The 19,495-nt window shown below is 41.9% G+C and overlaps 1 protein-coding gene across 4 annotated transcripts; it reads left to right on the plus strand.

Moving 5' to 3' along the window:
• The first annotated feature begins 723 nt into the window (after positions 1-723).
• On the plus strand, positions 724-19,200 carry YBX1 (Y-box binding protein 1). 4 transcript variants are annotated; one of them, XM_032632408.1, is made up of 9 exons: positions 727-1,034; positions 1,719-1,782; positions 2,756-3,792; positions 11,009-11,042; positions 13,573-13,662; positions 13,962-14,264; positions 14,367-14,449; positions 17,772-18,037; positions 18,805-19,190. In XM_032632408.1, exons 3-8 carry the CDS (start codon positions 3,749-3,751, stop codon positions 18,004-18,006), a joined length of 789 nt encoding a protein of 262 aa, XP_032488299.1. In that variant the 5' UTR covers positions 727-1,034; positions 1,719-1,782; positions 2,756-3,748; the 3' UTR covers positions 18,007-18,037; positions 18,805-19,190. The 4 variants fall into 4 exon arrangements, with proteins under 4 accessions (XP_032488279.1, XP_032488270.1, XP_032488288.1 ...); XM_032632379.1 differs by lacking the exon at positions 2,756-3,792 and having other exon boundaries at positions 725-1,034; positions 18,805-19,200; XM_032632388.1 differs by lacking the exon at positions 2,756-3,792 and having other exon boundaries at positions 724-1,034; positions 17,772-19,200.
• Positions 19,201-19,495: the final 295 nt, after the last annotated feature.

The following is a 19,495-nucleotide window of genomic DNA, read 5'->3' on the forward strand; positions in this document are numbered from 1 at the left end:
GCCAATACGAAAAGATGTGAATACTCAATACAGTCCTCCTGTGCCTTGTATGATAGATCGGGAGGCAGGTCCCCACGGAGTACACCCCCGCCCTCCATATGCTGGGCAAGGGCTGCCTGATACCTTGCGTGGTCCCCCCAAGGTGACTGCTCCGCCGTAAGCCGACGCTCTTTGAATGCATACATTTAAGTCCGTTCCAGAAACTCTCAGCTCTGCCGCGAGTACACGGCCATTGTAGAAAAGACGGCTCTATCTGCAGTCATGGTCTGAGGTCACAAGGACCATATTTGGAGCAGGGCGGCCGGGAGGCCTTCCCTCCATATGGAGCTAAGGTGTCATTGGGCCCCGGGTCAGGTCGGGTAATCCCGGCTCAAGCGTCTGGCCGTGCCTTTCCTTCGGCCAGGACACTGCCCTGGAATTCGGGCCCGCCCGGGTTGCCGCCTCGTGAAAGTCACGTTCTCTCTGCCCGTCCTCTCGAGTACTCTATGGTTCTCGTGGTGACTCTAATTCTAGTTCCGGTCTCTATGGCGGCGGCGGAGGCAGGAACGGTTGCAGGTCGGCCGAATTAGCTGCCTAAGGGCCAATGACAGTGGAGGAGTGATAGAGCATTAGCCAGTAGAAGTCAAGAGTTGAGGTCAGGTGGTGAGATTGACAGCATTGCTGGCCAGTGAACGATCCTTGGGGCGGGTCGATCGCCGGGCTTATCCCGCCCGTCCCGCCATTCTCGCTAGTTCGATCGGTAGCGGGAGCGGAGAGCGGACCCCAGAGAGCCCTGTGCAGCCCCACCGCCGCCGCCGGCCTAGTTACCATCACATCCCGGGAGGAGCCGCAGCTGCCGCAGCCGGCCCCAGTCACCATCACCGCAACCATGAGCAGCGAGGCCGAGACCCAGCAGCCGCCCGCCGCCCCCCCCGCCGCCCCCGCCCTCAGCGCTGCCGACACCAAGCCCGGCACGACGGGCAGCGGCGTAGGGAGCGGCGGCCCGGGCGGCCTCACATCGGCGGCGCCTGCCGGCGGGGACAAGAAGGTCATCGGTAAGGACCGGACGGGGACGAGTGTGGGGCGGGAGGGAAGCTTGGCGGCGGAACCGTTACCCGAAGCGGGACGAGCCGGCGGGCGCGCGGCCGGCGGGGACCGACTCGGCGGCGCGCGGCCACCCCTCCCCCAGGCCCCCCCATTCGCGGACGCCGGCCCGCCCGGTCCGCGTGCCCGAGGCGCGCCTGCGCCGCCTCCCGCGCCCCCTGCAGACCCCGCGCGGCCGCGCGCCCCTCCCTCTGGGCGGCCGCGCGCCGCCGACCGCGTGTGCGGCGGGGTCCCTCCCCTCGGCGCCTGCCCGCCCGCCGGCCGCGTGTGCTCGGGCCCGCACGCCGTTGTTGCGTCCCCCACCCGCTCCTTTCCGCGTGTACTCGGAGGGCGCGGCGCGCCGCCTACGCAGGCCGGAGTGGGCTGAGCGGTTTCCCTTTTCTCACGTGCTCGCCGCAGCGCCCGCCGCCCGCGGTCCCAGCGCACACCCAGCTCGGGCCCGCGCCCCGGGCCTCTGTAGCTGTGGGCTCACCCACGTGGACCGCGCGGCTGGCCGGCGGGCCCCGGAGAGAAAGGCTGTCAGGTGGCCGCTGGCCGCCGCCGGGGAACGCGGGAGCCACCGGATGCTGATGCGTGGCGGTTTAAAAAAAAAAAAAGGGATGTCTGGTAATTGTGGGTTTTTTTTTTTTCTCCAGCAACGAAGGTTTTGGGAACAGTAAAATGGTTCAATGTAAGAAACGGATATGGTTTCATCAACAGGTGAGATGACCGCCGCTGAATCCTCGTGCTGTCTCTTGCATGCTCTGTCCCATCTGTAGGCTTTGCGGACTTAGGACTGTTGGAGCTTGTGTAGGTTGCCACCTCTGGTGTATTGTTAGTGGGATTTTGTTTTCCTTGGTGACTTGAAAGGATTAGTGGATCTAGAGATTGTCTTTGTTTTGCAGCTAAATGTTAATCTAAGGCTAACTTGAAAGGTACAAAGCGATTTAAAAGGCAAGCGGAGTGAGCCATCTCTTACCAGTTACAGCAAACTGAGAAAGCTAAGATCTGGTATAATTCCGTTAGGCTCAGGCCCACCACATTTTTATCTTCGTCATGCTTTTATACGTTACTGAAATTGGTATTTGAAAATGTGAGCCACTAATTATGTAGGTTATTTACAACTTGTTAACCTCTGGAGGCAACGTGATTTGATAATGCAAGTATGTCGTTTTGACTAAGGTTATAATTCCTTTGTTTAGTGTCCCACTATATGCTGTTTTACAATGCCTCTGATAAATTTCACGTTAGGGCTGTTTTGACAACAGTTGTTTTTATTTGCTCATACTGTAACATTTGGAAGAAAATGAATGGCCCGTTTCCTTTCCTCAATTTTTATTTCTCTACTTCCTTGCCCCCAAATTGTACTTGCTAAAGCTTTGGTTGTAGCTTATTAGAGCGGTCTTAGTACGCGGTAACATTATTTTTCATATTTGAAGGCAAAGCTACAAACTGCATCTTTAGGATTAATCCTTAGAGTTGTTTGTAGCTATAGTGATGGTAACAAGGGCAGTTTACTCACAGTGCTCTTCATGGTCTCCTTGTCAGCCAGGCTTCATATCCAAGATGGCTGCCAAGGCAAGTAGTGCAGTTACAGGGGTGTAGAGCACTGTGCACCTAACAGCAGTATTGGCCTTCCAGGTATGATACAGTCATCTCAGCATTTTCTGTCTTACATCCTTACTTACACTAGACGTTTGAAAGAACTTAAGAATAAGAAGTAACACCAGATGTTTCTGAAATGGGCACTACTGAAGGAAGCCAAATGGTCAAGATTCAGCTTAGACACAACTGGCTGGTGAAAAACTGTTAGTTACTCAACCATAAGGTATTGTGGAAGCGTTCAGAGCAAAAGAGATTGTAAGCATTTGATGGTCTGTTTTCCACGTTTGCAGTTGTGGGGAAACATTTTGTCTCTTCCAAAATCTTTAGGAATTTTCCAGACTGCCTTTGGGACAGGCCAAGGCCACATTTTTTTCATCGGTTTTTTGATAATGGGCTGCTAGTGAGGAAGGAAGGAAGGGAATGCTTTGATGCCAGTATTTGATCACTTTTTAGGTGATCTCTGAATTTGTTAGCATTTCCATTAGTATTTCAGTCTTACTCTGAGTCTCCTTATTGGCCTCACGCTTAAACCAGTGGTTTTCAAATTTAAGTGTGCTTACCTTGGAAGGGTAAAAAGGCACATTCCTGAAATCTTCCTTCCCGGCTTGGATTCATTGGGTCTGGGGTACATTTTTAAGGAGAATTCCAGGTGATTATGGCTTGTGGGCCTTACCTTGAGAAACACAGCTTTTGACCTTTGACCCAAGGTGATAGGATATCACTGGTGTGCACATTAAGAGGGACTGTAATTTGCAGGCTTTTAAGTAGTTTGTGCTTTAGAAATATGTTTTTTGTTTTGCTGCATTAAATGGACTTAGGTTATGATATTTTTCAAGTGAACAATTGATAATCCAAGATAAAAGTAGTTTTTCATATACTCATGGTTTTTATTCTGTGAGATACCATTCCTTGAATCTCTCTGTTCTGACTTGCAGTCAACTCATTTGGCTATCATACAGGGCAAGTTAAATGTAAGTTGGCGTTTGATGATGCTTTGTTTGGACTGTCTTAACTGCAAGTATTTTGTCACACTAACTGGTTCAGATGTGCTTTACATTTCTAAGACTGGTCGTTTCAATGAATGATTCAGAGACTTGAACAAGACACTGTAAAACCTAACAGCAGGTAAGTTCAGGAGAGGTTTACCTTACTTAAGGGAAAATGTATGTCTTAAAGAACTATAGTTCTGGAAGCTAGCAGGTGGTTCGGGGCTGGAGGCACTTGGCTCTCCTGAGAGAGAAAGTGTGTGTGTCACACATGTATACTGTTTCTGTATAAAGGAGAGGATGTAGTGTTGGGGATGATTGGTGTAGCTCTAATTTTAACCTCAGAATTCTATGAATTTTATATTGTAGGCTGTTAAAGTGTTTATAATTAAGATACATTTTTAATGTAAAATTTTCCTTTAAAGAAATGTATTTTTATTGTAAACATGTATTTCAGTCTGTGTTATTGCCTGCGATAATTGTTACAGCCTTGTTAGAATTATTTTTTAAAGGGTTTCGTTGTACAAAAGGTGCTAAATAAGAGTATAAAGATTTTAACACAGCAAAAATGTTGGTTTTATTTTGTTAGGCTATGTAGTCTAGGAATTCATTGTTATTCCTTTGTGTGCTGCGTCTGCAAAAGATAATTGGATTATGTGACTGGAGGCGTTTATTAACCCCCCAAAATTACTTTGCATTTTATGATAAACTTCACTCAAGACTATTGAAGATGGCATTAGAAGGATGCCATGGGGTCAGTGGTTTCAGGGTTTGATTTTCTGCTTTTAAATCTAGAAACTTGATGTTCTCTTTTGCTTCCAGGTGTTGAGGATTAATCTATGCTCACCAAACTTATGAAAGATTGGCATGAATCAGTAACAATTTATTTTTCAATCGGACATGCATCTTTTTATAGTCACCAGAATAGGAATACTTTTCTGTTATCCAGAGTACTTAAAAAGCTGAGGGCTTCCCTGGTGGCGCAGTGGTTGAGAGTCTGCCTGCCAATGCAGGGGACATGGGTTCGTGCCCCGGTCCGGGAAGATCCCACATGCCGCAGAGTGGCTGGGCCCGTGAGTCATGGCCGCTGGGCCTGCACGTCCAGAGCCTGTGCTCCGCAACAGGAGAGGCCACAACAGTGAGAGGCCCGCGTACCGCAAAAAAACAAAAAAAAAAAAAACCAAAAAAAACCAAAAAAAAAAGCTGAATTGTAAGGGTTGGGCAAGGTATTTGGAGCAAAAAGAATCAAACAGAGAAGAGATCACAAACTGGTGGCCTACCTGATCAGAGTATCTTCTTTTTTTAAGAGCTGTATTTTAGCTTTGGGGTCTTTAGTTCCATGGAAATGAAAATCAGCTGGTCATGAGTATTACGGCCTGTAAATGAGGCATGCATTCTCTTTTTACGACAGTCTGTCAGGCTTAGTTCTCTCCTGTTGTTTGACTTCCCTTCCTATATGCATTTCTGTGTATTACTTTTTACCCATGGTCTAGGATGATATTTAATAAACCAAGACAGGGAAGGGCTTAGCTGTCCCTTCTTAGAAAAAATACTTAGTCATGGCTGTCAGGTTTAGTCTCCCTTTGCGGGGGCCCTACCTGTTGGGGATTCCACGTGTATATAACTGATCTTCATTATGGTGGTGATAAGAGTAGCTAATGTTTATCAAGTATTTATGCTAGGAACTATAGTAAATGGTTAAAATCAGCTAATGGATTTAATCCAACCTTTCAGGTAATAGGTACTATTCTGAAACACAGAGAGGTTGAGTAAACTTGCCCCAGAAGTGTAGCTGCTAAGTGGCAGAGCTAGGATTTGAACTCTGTTTTCTGACAGTGGAGTTTGTGTGCGCTAACTCCTGTTATTGCTGTCTATGAAAATAGACCCTAGTCGTCTTCAGTTTGGTTGTTTCTACATGGTCTACATTTTCTACAGATAATGGGGGCAGGAGTTATTCTTTGCCATTGAAAGGTTCTTCTTAAATGATCTCTAGCTTGTCACTAGAGCTGTATGCTACTAGTTCCCCAGATTTGAAAAGCTTTCTGCTTTTCACTGCCTGTTTCATATAGTTAGGGATTGCTATAATGTAGTTCTCGTTCAGCGTGCAGATTGTCTTTAGGAAGTAAAGGACTTGCTTGATACCTAATATTGGGAGGCAATTAAGGAATTAAAAGAGAGTATTAGATCTTTATCTTTAAACTCATTCTGGTTTTATATGGTCTGTGAACCAAGAACAGGTTTTGCCTTTTTATAAGTGTTGTTAAAAAAGAGAAAAATATACAACAGTCTGTGACCCTACAAACCCTGTTAATTTTAACTTTATAGACCTGTGGAAAGATGATTGCCAAGTCTCTTGGGCTGTTAAAGTCAAACTGATCATAACTTGATCGCACAGTAAGAACCAAGAAATCATAGGTAGTCTGTAACCTAAATGAGTAAATGTTGTGGTACTAGGGAAGGCTTGAAGATTTGGTGGTGTGCTAAGGGAGGGATGGGGCGGGGTGGGGGGGGGTGGAGGCATAAAAAGACATACCTTCATTGTCCTACATTAGGAACTTTGAAGAGACTTCCATTTTCTTTAGATCCCTGCAGGATTTCGTTTTCTTTGGCATTCTCAACTTAAAATGGTATCCCCTTTTTTTCTAAAGTCTCTTGCTATCTGTGTGATTTCTTTTTCCTTGAAGTCACTGCTGTGTTATTTGCTGAATAAGAACAATGTTATATTTCTAGATAGGTGAGAAAAGTATGTTTTCATTAAAAATTTGTTCAGTAGTAAATAATGATCTGTTAATACGAAGAGGCGGAGTAGAAGAATACAGCAAAAAGAGTACACTTGACTGCAGGAGAATGGGAGGACTGGTGTGTGATACATGGAATGACACTGTTGGAATACTGTAAGTCTGTGCTGTCCAATACAGTAGTAGGTACATGTGCCTATTAAGCATCTGAGAAACTGAATGTAAGATACTTCAATGTCTTATGTTGACCATGTATGTTGAAATGATCAAATTAGTTTTACTTGTCTTTACTTTTTATTATGGCTACTAGAAAACAAACTTAGATATTTGGCTTTACCAATAAGGCACTTTGCCCAAGATTATGTAGTTAGTAATGGGGATAGCCAGGATTCCAACCTTGGCTCCAGTGGTTCTGGTTAGGAGCTCTTAACTATTGTGTTCTATATCCCACCTTGCCCCTCTCTCCTCCTTCCTCTCTGATTAGTATGACTTAACATACTATAACATGTAGAAAACCACATTTGGTAATTCAGCTGCTGCCTTAGATTGAATAGTGGTGGCCTTCTAGATAGAAATCCTTGAGGATAGGCCACATCTTATTTTTATTTCTTGTGTTTAGCACAATGCCCAGATAGCTAACTAGCACAAGTAAATACCCAACAGTATTAAAGAATTGAATGAGGCCTTTGGGCTTGCTATCCTTTCATCATCAGCCCAGTGGCTTCTGGTAGATTAGAACTGGCTAATGTTCATGAATAGTAGACACTCAGTAGATACTTTAAAATTGAGCACCTACCATGTTCCTGTAGTATGCTGAGTGCTAGACAGAAGAATGGCAGCCTCTGTTTTCAGTGACTTGGCTCCATGGGGTTGGAGCTCATACTTTGGCTTGTGTCTAACCTTCCACCCTCGGTAAAGTATGGTAAAGGCAGAAGTATGCCTCTTGGTTCTCAGGAGGTAAGAGGCAGTGCTGGTGATGCCTCCATTCTCTCCTCATTGCATTAATAAATAGCTAAAGGTTAAAACATGCTTCTTGATGAGCCATTTTGGTCATCTTTAATTGCTGCTTTTCCCTCTTCAGTAAGATCTCTAGTAGCCATGACATGCCTTTTTTCCAGTATTACTGTAGATCAGGAGTCAAGAAACCCTCTCAGAACTGGTTTTTTCTGGCTGGTGAGCAAAGAATGGTTTTTACATTTTTTAAGTGTTGAGGGAAGTGAGGGGGCAATATGCAGCAGAACCCTGGTCTAATTATACGAATAACTTTGTGTACTACAGGTAAGGATGTAGGGATGCTTGTTATTCATTGTTGTTCTCTCCCAAAATTGGAGAAACCATATGCTGTTATCTCCTTCTACAGCTGAAATATGTAAAGATTTCCAAACTGATCCTTTTTGAGTTTTCAACATGATAAAGCCCAGGGCCTGTGGAATCAAATTCTACCACTCTAAGCAGATGACCGTATACTTCATTTTCCTAATTTGTAGAACGGGGGGTTAATATAAAAGCACCTACCTTGGGATTGGTATGATCTAAAGAGTTAAAGCGCTTGGCACAGTATCTGGAACGTAAACCCTCTGCAGTGTAAGCTGTTAGGTGTCTAAGCTTTTCCCCTTTTGTGGGTGAAGAAAAAGATCCAGTTAGGAGGGGGCAGCTTTCCAAGGCTACACAGCTGTAAATAGTAGAATGAGGAGTAAAAATCAGGTTTCCTATTGGTAGTGCCTTGAACTTCTTGGTAGTCCTTTAACAAGTTGCAACTAGATTGATTTATTGCATCCATACTGTAGTATAATGGCTTGGCTAAAACTACATTTTTTGATCTGTCAAGTTTTTCCCTAAAATCTACATACTTTTTTTTTGGCTGCATTGGTTCTTCATTGCTGCGCACAGACTTTCTCTAGTTGTGGCAAGCGGGGGCTACTTTTTGTTGCGGTGCATGGGCTTCTCATTGCAGCGGCTTCTCTTGTTGCGGAGTATGGGCTCTAGGCTTGCGGGCTTCAGTCGCTGTGGCTCGCAGGCTCTAGAGCTCAGGCTCAATAGTTGTGGTGCATGGGCTTAGTTACTCCGCAGCATGTGGGATCTTCCCAGACCAGGGCTCGAACCCATGTCCCCTGCATTGGCAGGCGGATTCTTAACCACTGCTCCACCAGGGAAATGCCCTAAAATCTATATATCTTTTGACCATGATATATTCTCTTATAGACTGGTTTAGTGACAGCAGAATAAATGAGTATCACCTTGTCTGGCATGACATCATTAGTGAACATATATTGGTTTCCACATAGCTCTGTATCCAGAAAACCTCTCCCTAATCTGTTTTCCAAGAGATGATTTATCTTGTGTGTACTACTTGTCTTGTACTATCTTTAAGATTGTCCTGACTGGAAAAGTAGTTTTGGTGAATTTTTTTAATACTTCTTTTACAACCCTGAAGTAAAATTCGTAGATAACTGCTTTTACTTCTTTTTATTGTGGTGTATAATATTTTCCATCTGTAAATGTCTATTTGCAACTACATTAGAAAAAGTGTTGTATTGGCTACCCAGATACATGGGTAACATTATTGTCAGTAATGAAAAATCCCTCTCTTGAAAGCTGCAACTTTTAGGAAATTATAATGCATATTGAAACTGTAAAATACTATATTCAAAACTCAGTTAATTTACACATGAAAGTCCAGGACCAAATATCCTTTACCTAATCATCTGGCAAGTCTTATACCCTTCACTCCCTTTAATGGAAGTAGTACCCCCTGTCTTTGGAACAGCCTTAGAGCTTGAAATTCAGTCGTCGTGTAGCTCGCTCGCGCTCTCTCTCCCTGTCTCCCCCTCTCCCCCTCTCCCCCCACCATGTGAGTGTGTGTGTGATCGATCCTGTTTCCATAAATTGAATGTCCTCATGTTATGATAATCCAAGCTATATGGATTCTTTGGTGCATACATTGCTCCATGGATCCGCAAGGAGCCAATAGTCAGTAAACCAGTCAGGCTAGTTCATTGTAACCTTTGTTCCTTTTGTCATTAAACACTAGAACTATACTATTGAGTCCTTTCTCAACTCTGACCTACTGACAATAGGGTAGGGTAAATCAATAAAGGTCTAGAAATGTTGTTGCTCCTCCAGTGCTTCTTTTTGTTCATAGTATCATCACCGTGACCTCCAGTCTCTAAGCTAAAAATTCAGATCATTCACCACTGCCCCCTGACTTCTAGCCTCCATTCATCCACAAAGTTTTTCCCATATTAATTCAAGAACGATATCTCAAGTCTACTCCCTCATACACAGCCCCTTAGTCCAGGCCTCCATCAGTCCTAGTCTGGACTTCTGGTGTAGCTTTTATAACTAACAGGTCTCCTCTTGGCTTCAAACTTTCCGTAATAGCAACCATTTTTTAACACCTAATAATTTATCGTGTTCTAATTTATCTAATAATTTATATGTCCACTACATAAAAGCGTTTACTGGCTTCTCTACCTACATGATGATTTAGCCCGTATTCACCCTTCCTCACAGCCACAGCCCTAAGCCATATTCTAGGTTGAACCCAATTTGCACTTAATTTGCTCATTGTTGGCTTTACCCATATCCATGACCTCTCCACCTGGTACATTTCTCATTTTCCGGTGAACTCCTTTAAGACTTAGGGCAAATGTTGCCTCCTTTAATAGCTACTTGTAAAGTCCTGAAGCAAATATTTCAACCATATTTGTTTAGGAACAGACTAAAGATTGGTGTCAAATGGTGTCATACGAAGTGAAAAGGGGGGTTGTGTGTGCTAGTAAAAAGTTTGATTCATCTTCACCTCCCTAGTTCTCCAGCATAAACAATGCTTTCCGTGTGAATGATGTCAGTATTGATGGTGTTCATATTTGTACTTCATTGTGATCTTGTCCCTCTATTTTAATCAGTACTTTATTTTTAAGAGCAGTTTAGGTTCATGGCTAAGTTGAGCAGAAAATACATAGTTCCCATATACCCCAGGCCTACACATTGCACCCATGACTTCCCCCACTATACTGTACCAAAGGGATACATTAGTTACAATCGATAAATCTACACAGACACATCATTATCATTCAAAGTCCATAGTTTACATTTAGGGCTCATTCCTGGTATTGTACATTCTGTGGTCATCTTTATGATCCTCAAGGAAAGTTGGGGATTGGAAATGGTAAAAAGGAAATGATTGAGGATGAAGTGAGAAAGTAGGAAGCCAGTAATTAATGGAAGAGAATGTGTTCATGATCTCTCCTACTTAAGTTAGTAACCGTGCTCTTAGAGGTAGGAGTGGGTTGTGCAGGAACGCTGTTCAGTAGGATGAGGAGTGACAGAATGTATGTTGCTAGTCACTTCTATCCTCTTAATAGCTTAGTAGGTCACACTTTATTAGTCTTTAATCCTTCTAAGGTAGATGGTGAGAGTTATTAGCAAAACCGTCGTGGCTTACTGGTTGTGTTTTTGTTTTGTTTCTTAATTTCCTAATGGCTGGTTGGCAGCCGAGAAAGTCTCTAAAAAGGGGAGGGGAGTGCAGAAAGGACCAAGTGTATTCTTAATCTTTGGCAACATGAAACGTAGTGTTCAATTTTATAATTTGTTCAACTTGGTTCTGTCTTGTAGGAATGACACCAAGGAAGATGTATTTGTACACCAGGTGAGTGCTCGTGTGGGTATTTACCCTTCTGGCTCAAGGCTTGTGGGAAGAAAAGGGTGGATAGCTTGTCAACTACTGTTCCTTGCAAAAAGGTTAAGTCCAGTCACCAGACAATTTAGTTCCCACAGGAAGAGGGGTAGTACAGCTTAAATGTGTACATTGAAACATTATGTTGGCAGTTTACTTAATTAAAATAGGTGTTTCACATTGGTATTTTGTTAAGGCTATAGCTTTTTAAAATGTTGAATCTGCTCTACTTGTTACACTAAATTTTGAAACCTAATTTCAGATGAACTGAAAACCTCCATTAATCTAAACTTGAACTAATACCATTGCTATAGATACACAGAAACTTTGACAAGATGCCGTTAGAATTACCTCTGTGGTAAGGACAAATAACAGTAATCCTGGGAGAAATCGGCCAAAGTTGCAAAATACGTTAATTTGAAATGAATGTTGAAAAACTGGCAAACGTAGCATAGGTCCTTCTGTTATAACAGGATAGGTGCTACATGCTAAACTTCCCCCACAAGTACCATTTAAGGAAAATATTTTGGAAAATGCTTAAACATTAAGGAGTTTATTGTTAAAGTAAGCCACTGCCAAATGAATGCTAATATTTCAACCTTAAGTATATCATAGGCCCCACTGGACTTAATTATCCTCATAGGAATGCAGTGGGTAGGAGAAATGTTTATAAATGTGTACTTTTATGTACTCTGCAGTTTTTGTTTTTTTTACTAAGACTGTTGAAATATTGTCAACTTGTATTGAAAATCACTCTAAGAACTTTTTAACCACTATACTGTAATGTAGACATCAAAAGACAAAGTCAGTCTACACATGCCTTTATTCAGGGAGGTATGAGCTTGGCTGGCAGCATACTTCATAGGAAGGGCTGTCTTAGGTTGGTGTTTTGTAGCTCTCTGAAGTGCCCTGTACAGCACTCAGTGGTAATCAAGGGGGAAGCCAGATCAATTTCTAGATACATCAGAAGCCCTGTCCAGTAATCACTGGGTCAAACATAAGCATGGAAACTTTTAAATTCTAAACAAATATAGGACTGCTCAGGCAAAGTGTTATATTAAGACAAATGTTTATTTTATAAAATTGAATACCAACCCTTAATCTGTTCCTTACTTCCCTTTTGCATGTTCAAAGGAATTTGCAGAATTAGGTACAAGAGACAGCAAGCTTGCCAGTCTTGCTGCCCGTCAGCAACAGTAAAGGGTTTGGGAAGATTGGGGAGGGTGTTGAAAATGCTGACCAAAATAAGAGTTTGGGATTTTAATTACCCATACTTGTGCTATCCCCTATGACTGCAGATAATTGAGTTACATGAAAGGTATGAAAACTTTGTGACAGTTTAGATGACAGATGAAATTAATTATTTGGCTGAATGCATATCACCCGCTTGTACCAACCCACAAGGTGTCACCAATATGCTTTCCTCTTTATTTTGGAGGTGGTTTCAACATTTAGTTGTTTCTTAGGACTTTGGCTGCTCAGGTCTTGGTGGTGTATCAAGGAGACTGCAGTTCTGGGCAACTTAGCTTAATTGGCTTCAGATTTGTTGGTTGTCCTGCCTCCTCTGGAATGGAAATGCATGAGTGATCCTGTAATGGATACCGCTGTGATGTAGCAGAATGAACATGGGATTTGGAGTCCCAAGACCTGGCTTTAGAAAAGTCCATACTCTGCCACTTATTAGCTGTGTGACCTTGGGCAAGTCACCTAACTTTTTAAAGCCTGTTTATTACCTTAAAAGAGGAATAATAATGCCTCACATCATCTGTCATAATGAGATTGAGTGGGTAATGTGTGGAAGAACTTTATGGAAGTACTACAAACGTGAGATATTATTCTTCCCCTTTAACTTTGTCGTAGAAGTCTGGAGAACAAGTAACAATGTGAGATTTAATGTATTCTGGGGAGGTAATAACCAACTGTCCCAGGCAGTCGGAATATTAAAAGTGGCATAGTTAATTCATGTGAATTGCATTTCCATCGAAGTATTACCACAGTCAGGTTGGAAGGGATTTTGGTTGACATTTGTAATTGAGTTTGATACGGTAACACAGGGACAAAGTTGGTTTGGTCAACTTTGAAGCATGCAAAACTAAACTCGCCTGTCATCTAAACTGGCCCTGTGTGGGGCTAGCTTCTACTATTAAGTGCAGTCTTTGGGGATAGATGGATATCCTCATTTTGTTCAAAGCTACATATAATGCTTTTGCAAAAAGCATTTTAAAATATATATCTATATAGTGTCTGTCTTGAGTGTTAACTTACTTGTTTTAGTTTGGAAAATAGTGGTAAAATGCTGGGGCCTTGTAAGATTGGAGTATTTTGGTTGAGGTTGGGGGTAGCATTGGTCCCTGTTTTCCTAAATTTATTGATGGTTTGGTCTTATTTAAAGCTAATTTTAAGTGTATATCCAAGCTAAAATATTGTTGACTCTGGTACATTTTAAATGAAAAAGCACATTATTCTCCCCTGTTAATCTATTTTTGGAATGTGATATTACTAGACTGCCATAAAGAAGAATAACCCCAGGAAGTACCTTCGCAGTGTAGGAGATGGAGAGACTGTGGAGTTTGATGTTGTTGAAGGAGAAAAGGTGAGGATGCTTTTTGTGTAAAGGTTTGACTTCAGTATGGAAATATTTTGGAGATCTCATCCATTAGGATGGTGGCTCTAATGTGGATGGATGGGTCAGGTGACCACTTGAACACAGGTGCATCAATCCTAATGTGCTGGCTGCAGTTAGAGGGCTATCTCTTCAGAACAGTGAGGAACTAATATTTAATCATTTCTATGCACCCCTGGCCACAGAGACCCTTTTTTATTTGCTTTGTGTAAGTTTTGTTAAGTGTACTTAATTCCATTGTCACTATCAATATATGATGGCTTTTGTAGGGTGCGGAGGCAGCAAATGTTACAGGCCCTGGTGGAGTTCCAGTACAAGGCAGTAAATATGCAGCAGACCGTAACCATTATAGACGCTATCCACGTCGCAGGGGTCCTCCACGCAATTACCAGCAGAATTACCAGAATAGTGAGAGTGGGGAAAAGAATGAGGGATCGGAGAGTGCTCCTGAAGGCCAGGCCCAACAGCGCCGGCCTTACCGCAGGCGAAGGTTCCCACCTTACTACATGCGGAGACCCTATGGGCGTCGACCACAGTATTCCAACCCTCCTGTGCAGGGAGAAGTGATGGAGGTAAATGTGATTTTATTTATTTTTAACTGCCGTGGTACTCAGACTTCTGTCTGGTTGGGCTTTTACTGGTCCATATTGGCTTGATTTCCATTGCCTTTTCAGGGTGCTGACAACCAAGGTGCAGGAGAACAAGGTAGACCAGTGAGACAGAATATGTATCGGGGTTATAGACCACGATTCCGCAGGTATGGTTTGTATTTTAAAATTCTCAAGCATGTGTTAGGACTCACAGCATCATGCTTCTTGTGCAGGCTTTTTCTGTCGTTTATCTGTTAACACTTCACATTTTCTTTCATCAGATACCTAAGAGATGAACCTGAAGTCAGTTATCTTTGAGAATGTGTTCTTTGCATCTTTGCTGGCACTGGTTAAAAACACCTTTATAGATGTGGTCTACTTTATGCAGTTGGTTTTGTTGTTGTTTTTCTCTAATGAGGGTATGGAATTTCACATGTTCTGTCCTTTAACAGGTAAGAAAATAGTAGTTTAAACTGCATTGTATTATAACTTTAAAACCTGGTTCATTGGGAGGGAGAAAGGTAAAAGGTAAGCATATCTTTTTAACAGAGGGTATTTAATTATTAGAGTATAGAGTAATTAGGGAAGAGCTCCATGAGCCAGACACGTTTATACATATATGTAGCACACTGAGGCAGTGTTCCCAGTCCCACAATGTTAGGATTGACTGGTGTAGCAGTTATTTCTTTTAAGGGTCTTAGAGCATTGAGTCTCCAGATGTGATCCCTAAGACTAACAGGTAGTATACTATTTTCAACCTAGACATAGTTACCTTGTTGAAATACTACAAATAATCACAATATGTTTTAAAATAGTGATAATGTTTATCTGTGATAGTGATAAATGGTCTAAAATAGGCTTTCATGACAGTATATCCATTTAAATTCCAAGAGCAGAATCCTTGGTCTACTTTTTCTTACATTGTAGAGCTGCTTAAATTTTCTACCTAGTTGCATTGGTGTTCTTAAAAATAGCATATGAATTTTTGTTGTCAAGTGCTTCAGTTTTACTGTTTGCCTTTTGGTTTAAGTTAGACTAAATGGTCTCATTTGAATGAATAGACTAGTATTACAGTGTCAGATAATTGCTATGGTGAGATAGATAGATATGGTAGATAGATTGATTTGCCTTAAAGTATCAACGAACGCAGGGCTTTCCAAACTATTTAGCCAGGAATTTTTTGTTCAAATGAGTAGTAAATGACACATGCTACTTATAATCCATGGGGTGAAATTCTGATTGATGTAGATCCAAGAGCAAATTGTAAGAAATCTGAGACCAATATAGCAGGAGTTTTGCTGAGAAGGAGACAGGTGAGGTGGCAATAAAGGGAAATGTGTCATCAAGAAAGGATTTTTTTGTTTGAGAAATAAGAGCATATTTGTAGGCTGGAAAACGTAGTAAAAGAGGACAGTTGTCAGGGAAGTAACTGCTAGAACTGTCTTCAGTTAGGATAGGATTTGGTCCACAAATAGTGGGTTAGTCTTTTGCTAGAAACCATGGGCATTGCATGTGTAAGAAGCCAGAGTATATGGGCCCCGGTATGTTAGTGAAGTCAAAAGGAGAGAGGGGTGAGAGGGGTTTGGGGAGTTTGGGACAAAGATGTGAAATTATCTCTAGAAGAGAAATAGGGGAGATCAAATAACAGTGTTTACCAATTTAAAGTGGGTCCACCCAGCATGGCTGTACGTTTCCAGCCGTTTTGAGCAGCAGCCTCAGGTTAGGCATAGCGTTAGATTTGTTCAGCATTTGTTACCCAAAGATGACTGAGTTTGAGACTGGTTATAACGATTAATGGTGGACTTTATACTTGCAGAAAGAGGGGAGAAACAGATTAAGGAAGAGTAAGTGACAGAATGAGTGATGGGATCATTGGATTATAGGTCCTAGTGGAAATAGAGTGCGAGAACAAGACACCTGGAATAAACCGGGAAAATAAGTAAGGGGTGATTAGAGAGTGGAATGCTTGAAGTTGAGAAAACCTAGGTAGCAAACAAGAATTGGATGGGAAGTAAAGAATCTGAAAGCCCATATTATTTGGGACTGTCATGATAATTACAACAGGAAAAGTGTAGTAAATGGAATATGGCATAACGTAAGATTTGAAAGCTTGGGGTTTTAGAATTCACTTTAGAAGCCGCAGTGTTAGGGGTGGGACAGCCACCACTTGAAGGCTGTTCTTCAAGGGGAAGTTTTGCCGAAGACTGGTCATGAGTTCACAAAATGTGGGGAAGCAGTTTCAGGAGAAGGGGTGGGGGGTGGGATTGGGAGAGGTAGGTGGGAGATTGGAGGGATTAGAGGTGAAAAATAGAATGTACGGATCTAAATAGGAAATTAGAGCTTATTATGACCTATAATATTTATGGTATAGAAGGATGATATTAATCTTGGTGTTCATTTAAAGCATGCAACTGACTGGTATTTAGTATATTCACAAAGTCACGCAGCCATTACCACCGTCTAATTCCAGACATTTTCATCACCGCCACGCTCCCCCCAGTCCGCCACCCCCAAAGTCCTGTATTCATTAATAGTCACTCTCCATTCCCCTCTGCCCCAGCCCTTGGCTACCACTAATCTGCTTTCCCTGTCTCTGGATTTGCCTATTTCAGGTATTTCTGTGTCTGGCTTTCAATTCACATATTTTTAAGGTCATCCATGTTGCATGTATCAGTACTTGATTTCTTTTTATGACCAAGTCATGTTCTATTGTATGAGTATCACATTTTGTTCTTCATTAACCAGTTGATGGGCATTTGGGTTTCTTTTTTTGTTGTGAATAATACAGTGATCACATAATGGACACTGTTTTGGCTATAGACCCAGGAGTAGAACTGCTGGGTCATATAGTAACTCTTTGACATTTGTTGCCAAGCTGTTTTGCAAAGCTGCTGCAGCATTTTATATTCCCACCAGCAATGTATTGAGGGTTTGTTTCTTCACATCCTCCCCAACATGGTTATTTTTCAGCCTTTGGATTATGACTATCCTAGTGGGTATGAAGTGGTTTTGATTTGCCTTTCCCAGTGACTAATGGTTGTTGTGTACTTTCATTTATATGAAGAGAGCATCTCTTCTTTGGCTTTGACTTCCTGCATTTTTAGCAAGTGTTCATCTGTAAAGGGTAGTTAGCACTTGTTCCCAAACCTGGTTACCTTAAAGCCCATGTTTTTAAATGACATCAAGGTGTTGATAGTGTTGTACCACCTTTAGTCCTTTCATGGCTCACTTTGTAATGGATTATACTATGGGTAAAAGCTTACAAGACTATTAAAACCAGTTTTAAGCATTCATCTTCCAGTTTATACTTCCAAATCCTTTTCCCAAGTCATACTCAATTTGTGAAATAAAAGCCAAATTTGCTCTTTTGATTTTGCTAAATTGCCTGCAGACCACTTGATAAACAGGAAGGCCAGATGTGTTAATACTGGTGGCTAGGTTAAAGAAAGAAGGTTTTATCATCGCAGGTTTGCACAATGTTCATTCCAGGGGCCCTCCTCGCCAAAGACAGCCCAGAGAGGACGGCAATGAAGAAGATAAGGAAAATCAAGGAGATGAGACCCAAGGTCAGCAGCCACCTCAACGTCGGTACCGCCGCAACTTCAATTACCGACGCAGACGCCCAGAAAACCCTAAACCACAAGATGGCAAAGAGACAAAAGCAGCCGATCCACCAGCTGAGAATTCGTCCGCTCCCGAGGCTGAGCAGGGCGGGGCTGAGTAAATGCCGGCTTACCATCTCTACCATCATCCGGGTAAGTAAGCATAGATAGCCTTCTGGCCTCTGAGCAATCATGAGTGGTGTCCCTTAATGAAAGAGGAAAAAACCCAGTTCATCAGGTAAGGTAAGCCACTTAAACATATAATATCTTCTACCCAAACTAATCATAACATGACCTGAATATCCCATTTTGGTAATGGGGCGTATCAGAGCCATACTTTGGCTCACTAACACTTGGAGACCTAGCTTTATATTGTATCTTGAATGTGAGAGCCTTTTGTCAACCTTTTTGGATGATTTTACCAGTAAGCAGAGGAAAGTCTTGCTAACCTTACCATAACAGGTAACGTTAATTACATTGCATTATTTTTCATTTTTCAAAAATAAGTGGGAGAGCTACTAGGATTAATAACCTAGGTGATAGTGACCAATATGGTTGGTCTTTTTGGGAAAAGTGACAACTTTGGCATTGTATCATCAATTCCAAAATCAAGGGATTCCCTTTTTACTTGATTCTAGGAGGCATTTGGCACTAGAATTATTATTTTCGGCCACTGATACTTTTTTTCCCCTCTATACTATTTTCTGAGTGTCAAAAGGTCATCCAGAACCTAGGAGTAACCATTCTTGTTACACAGCAGGGTCCACCCCTGTTACGGATTGCTGTGTTAAGATAAACCAGTATGAGATTTGTTAATGCCTTCCCTACTTAGCTTATTTGAATCTGGAGCAGTTTGGTGTACTAAAAGAAAATTGCAGTGAACTGCACGAGATAATTTTAAAACTTTTTTTCTTTTACAGTTTAGTCATCCAACAAGAAGAAATGAGTACGAAATTCCAGCAATAAGAAATGAACAAAAGATTGGAGCTGAAGACCTTAAGTGCTTGCTTTTTGCCTGTTGACCAGATAACTAGAACTATCTGCATTATCTATGCAGCATGGGGTTTTTATTATTTTTACCTAAAGACGTCTCTTTTTGGTAATGACAAACGTGTTTTTTAAAAAAAATAAAAAAGCCTGATTTTTCTCAATACACCTTTAAAGGTTTTTAAATTGTTTCATATCTGGTCAAGTTGAGATTTTTAAGAACCTCATTTTTAATTTGTAATAAAAGTTTACAGCTTGATTTTTTCAAAAAAGTCAACAAACTGCAAGCACCTGTTAATAAAGGTCTTAAATAATTGTCTTTGTGTATATTTCTGCCTTGTTTCATTTTAGTTTATAAGTACTTTCTGGTTATAGGATCCTTATTAGCTTAAATCTATCTGTAGATAGGGGGTACTCATTGGTATTTACTCAGGAAATTTTTTAAAATGTGTAATCCTTTATTGAGTAGCATGCCTGTGGGCCCGTACTGAAAATTAGAAAGTATTTACTATGATAATATGGCCATTTTCCTTTCTGTGAGCTGCTTTTACTGGGAGGCAGTGGTAAAGGAGAAGAGAGAGGGCATGGTCTGGTGGAGACTAACTGGACTGTAATCCTTGGAAG

The sequence above is a fragment of the Phocoena sinus genome, chromosome 1 (genome assembly GCF_008692025.1).
Source record: "Phocoena sinus isolate mPhoSin1 chromosome 1, mPhoSin1.pri, whole genome shotgun sequence".
Taxonomy (NCBI): Eukaryota; Metazoa; Chordata; class Mammalia; order Artiodactyla; family Phocoenidae; genus Phocoena; species Phocoena sinus.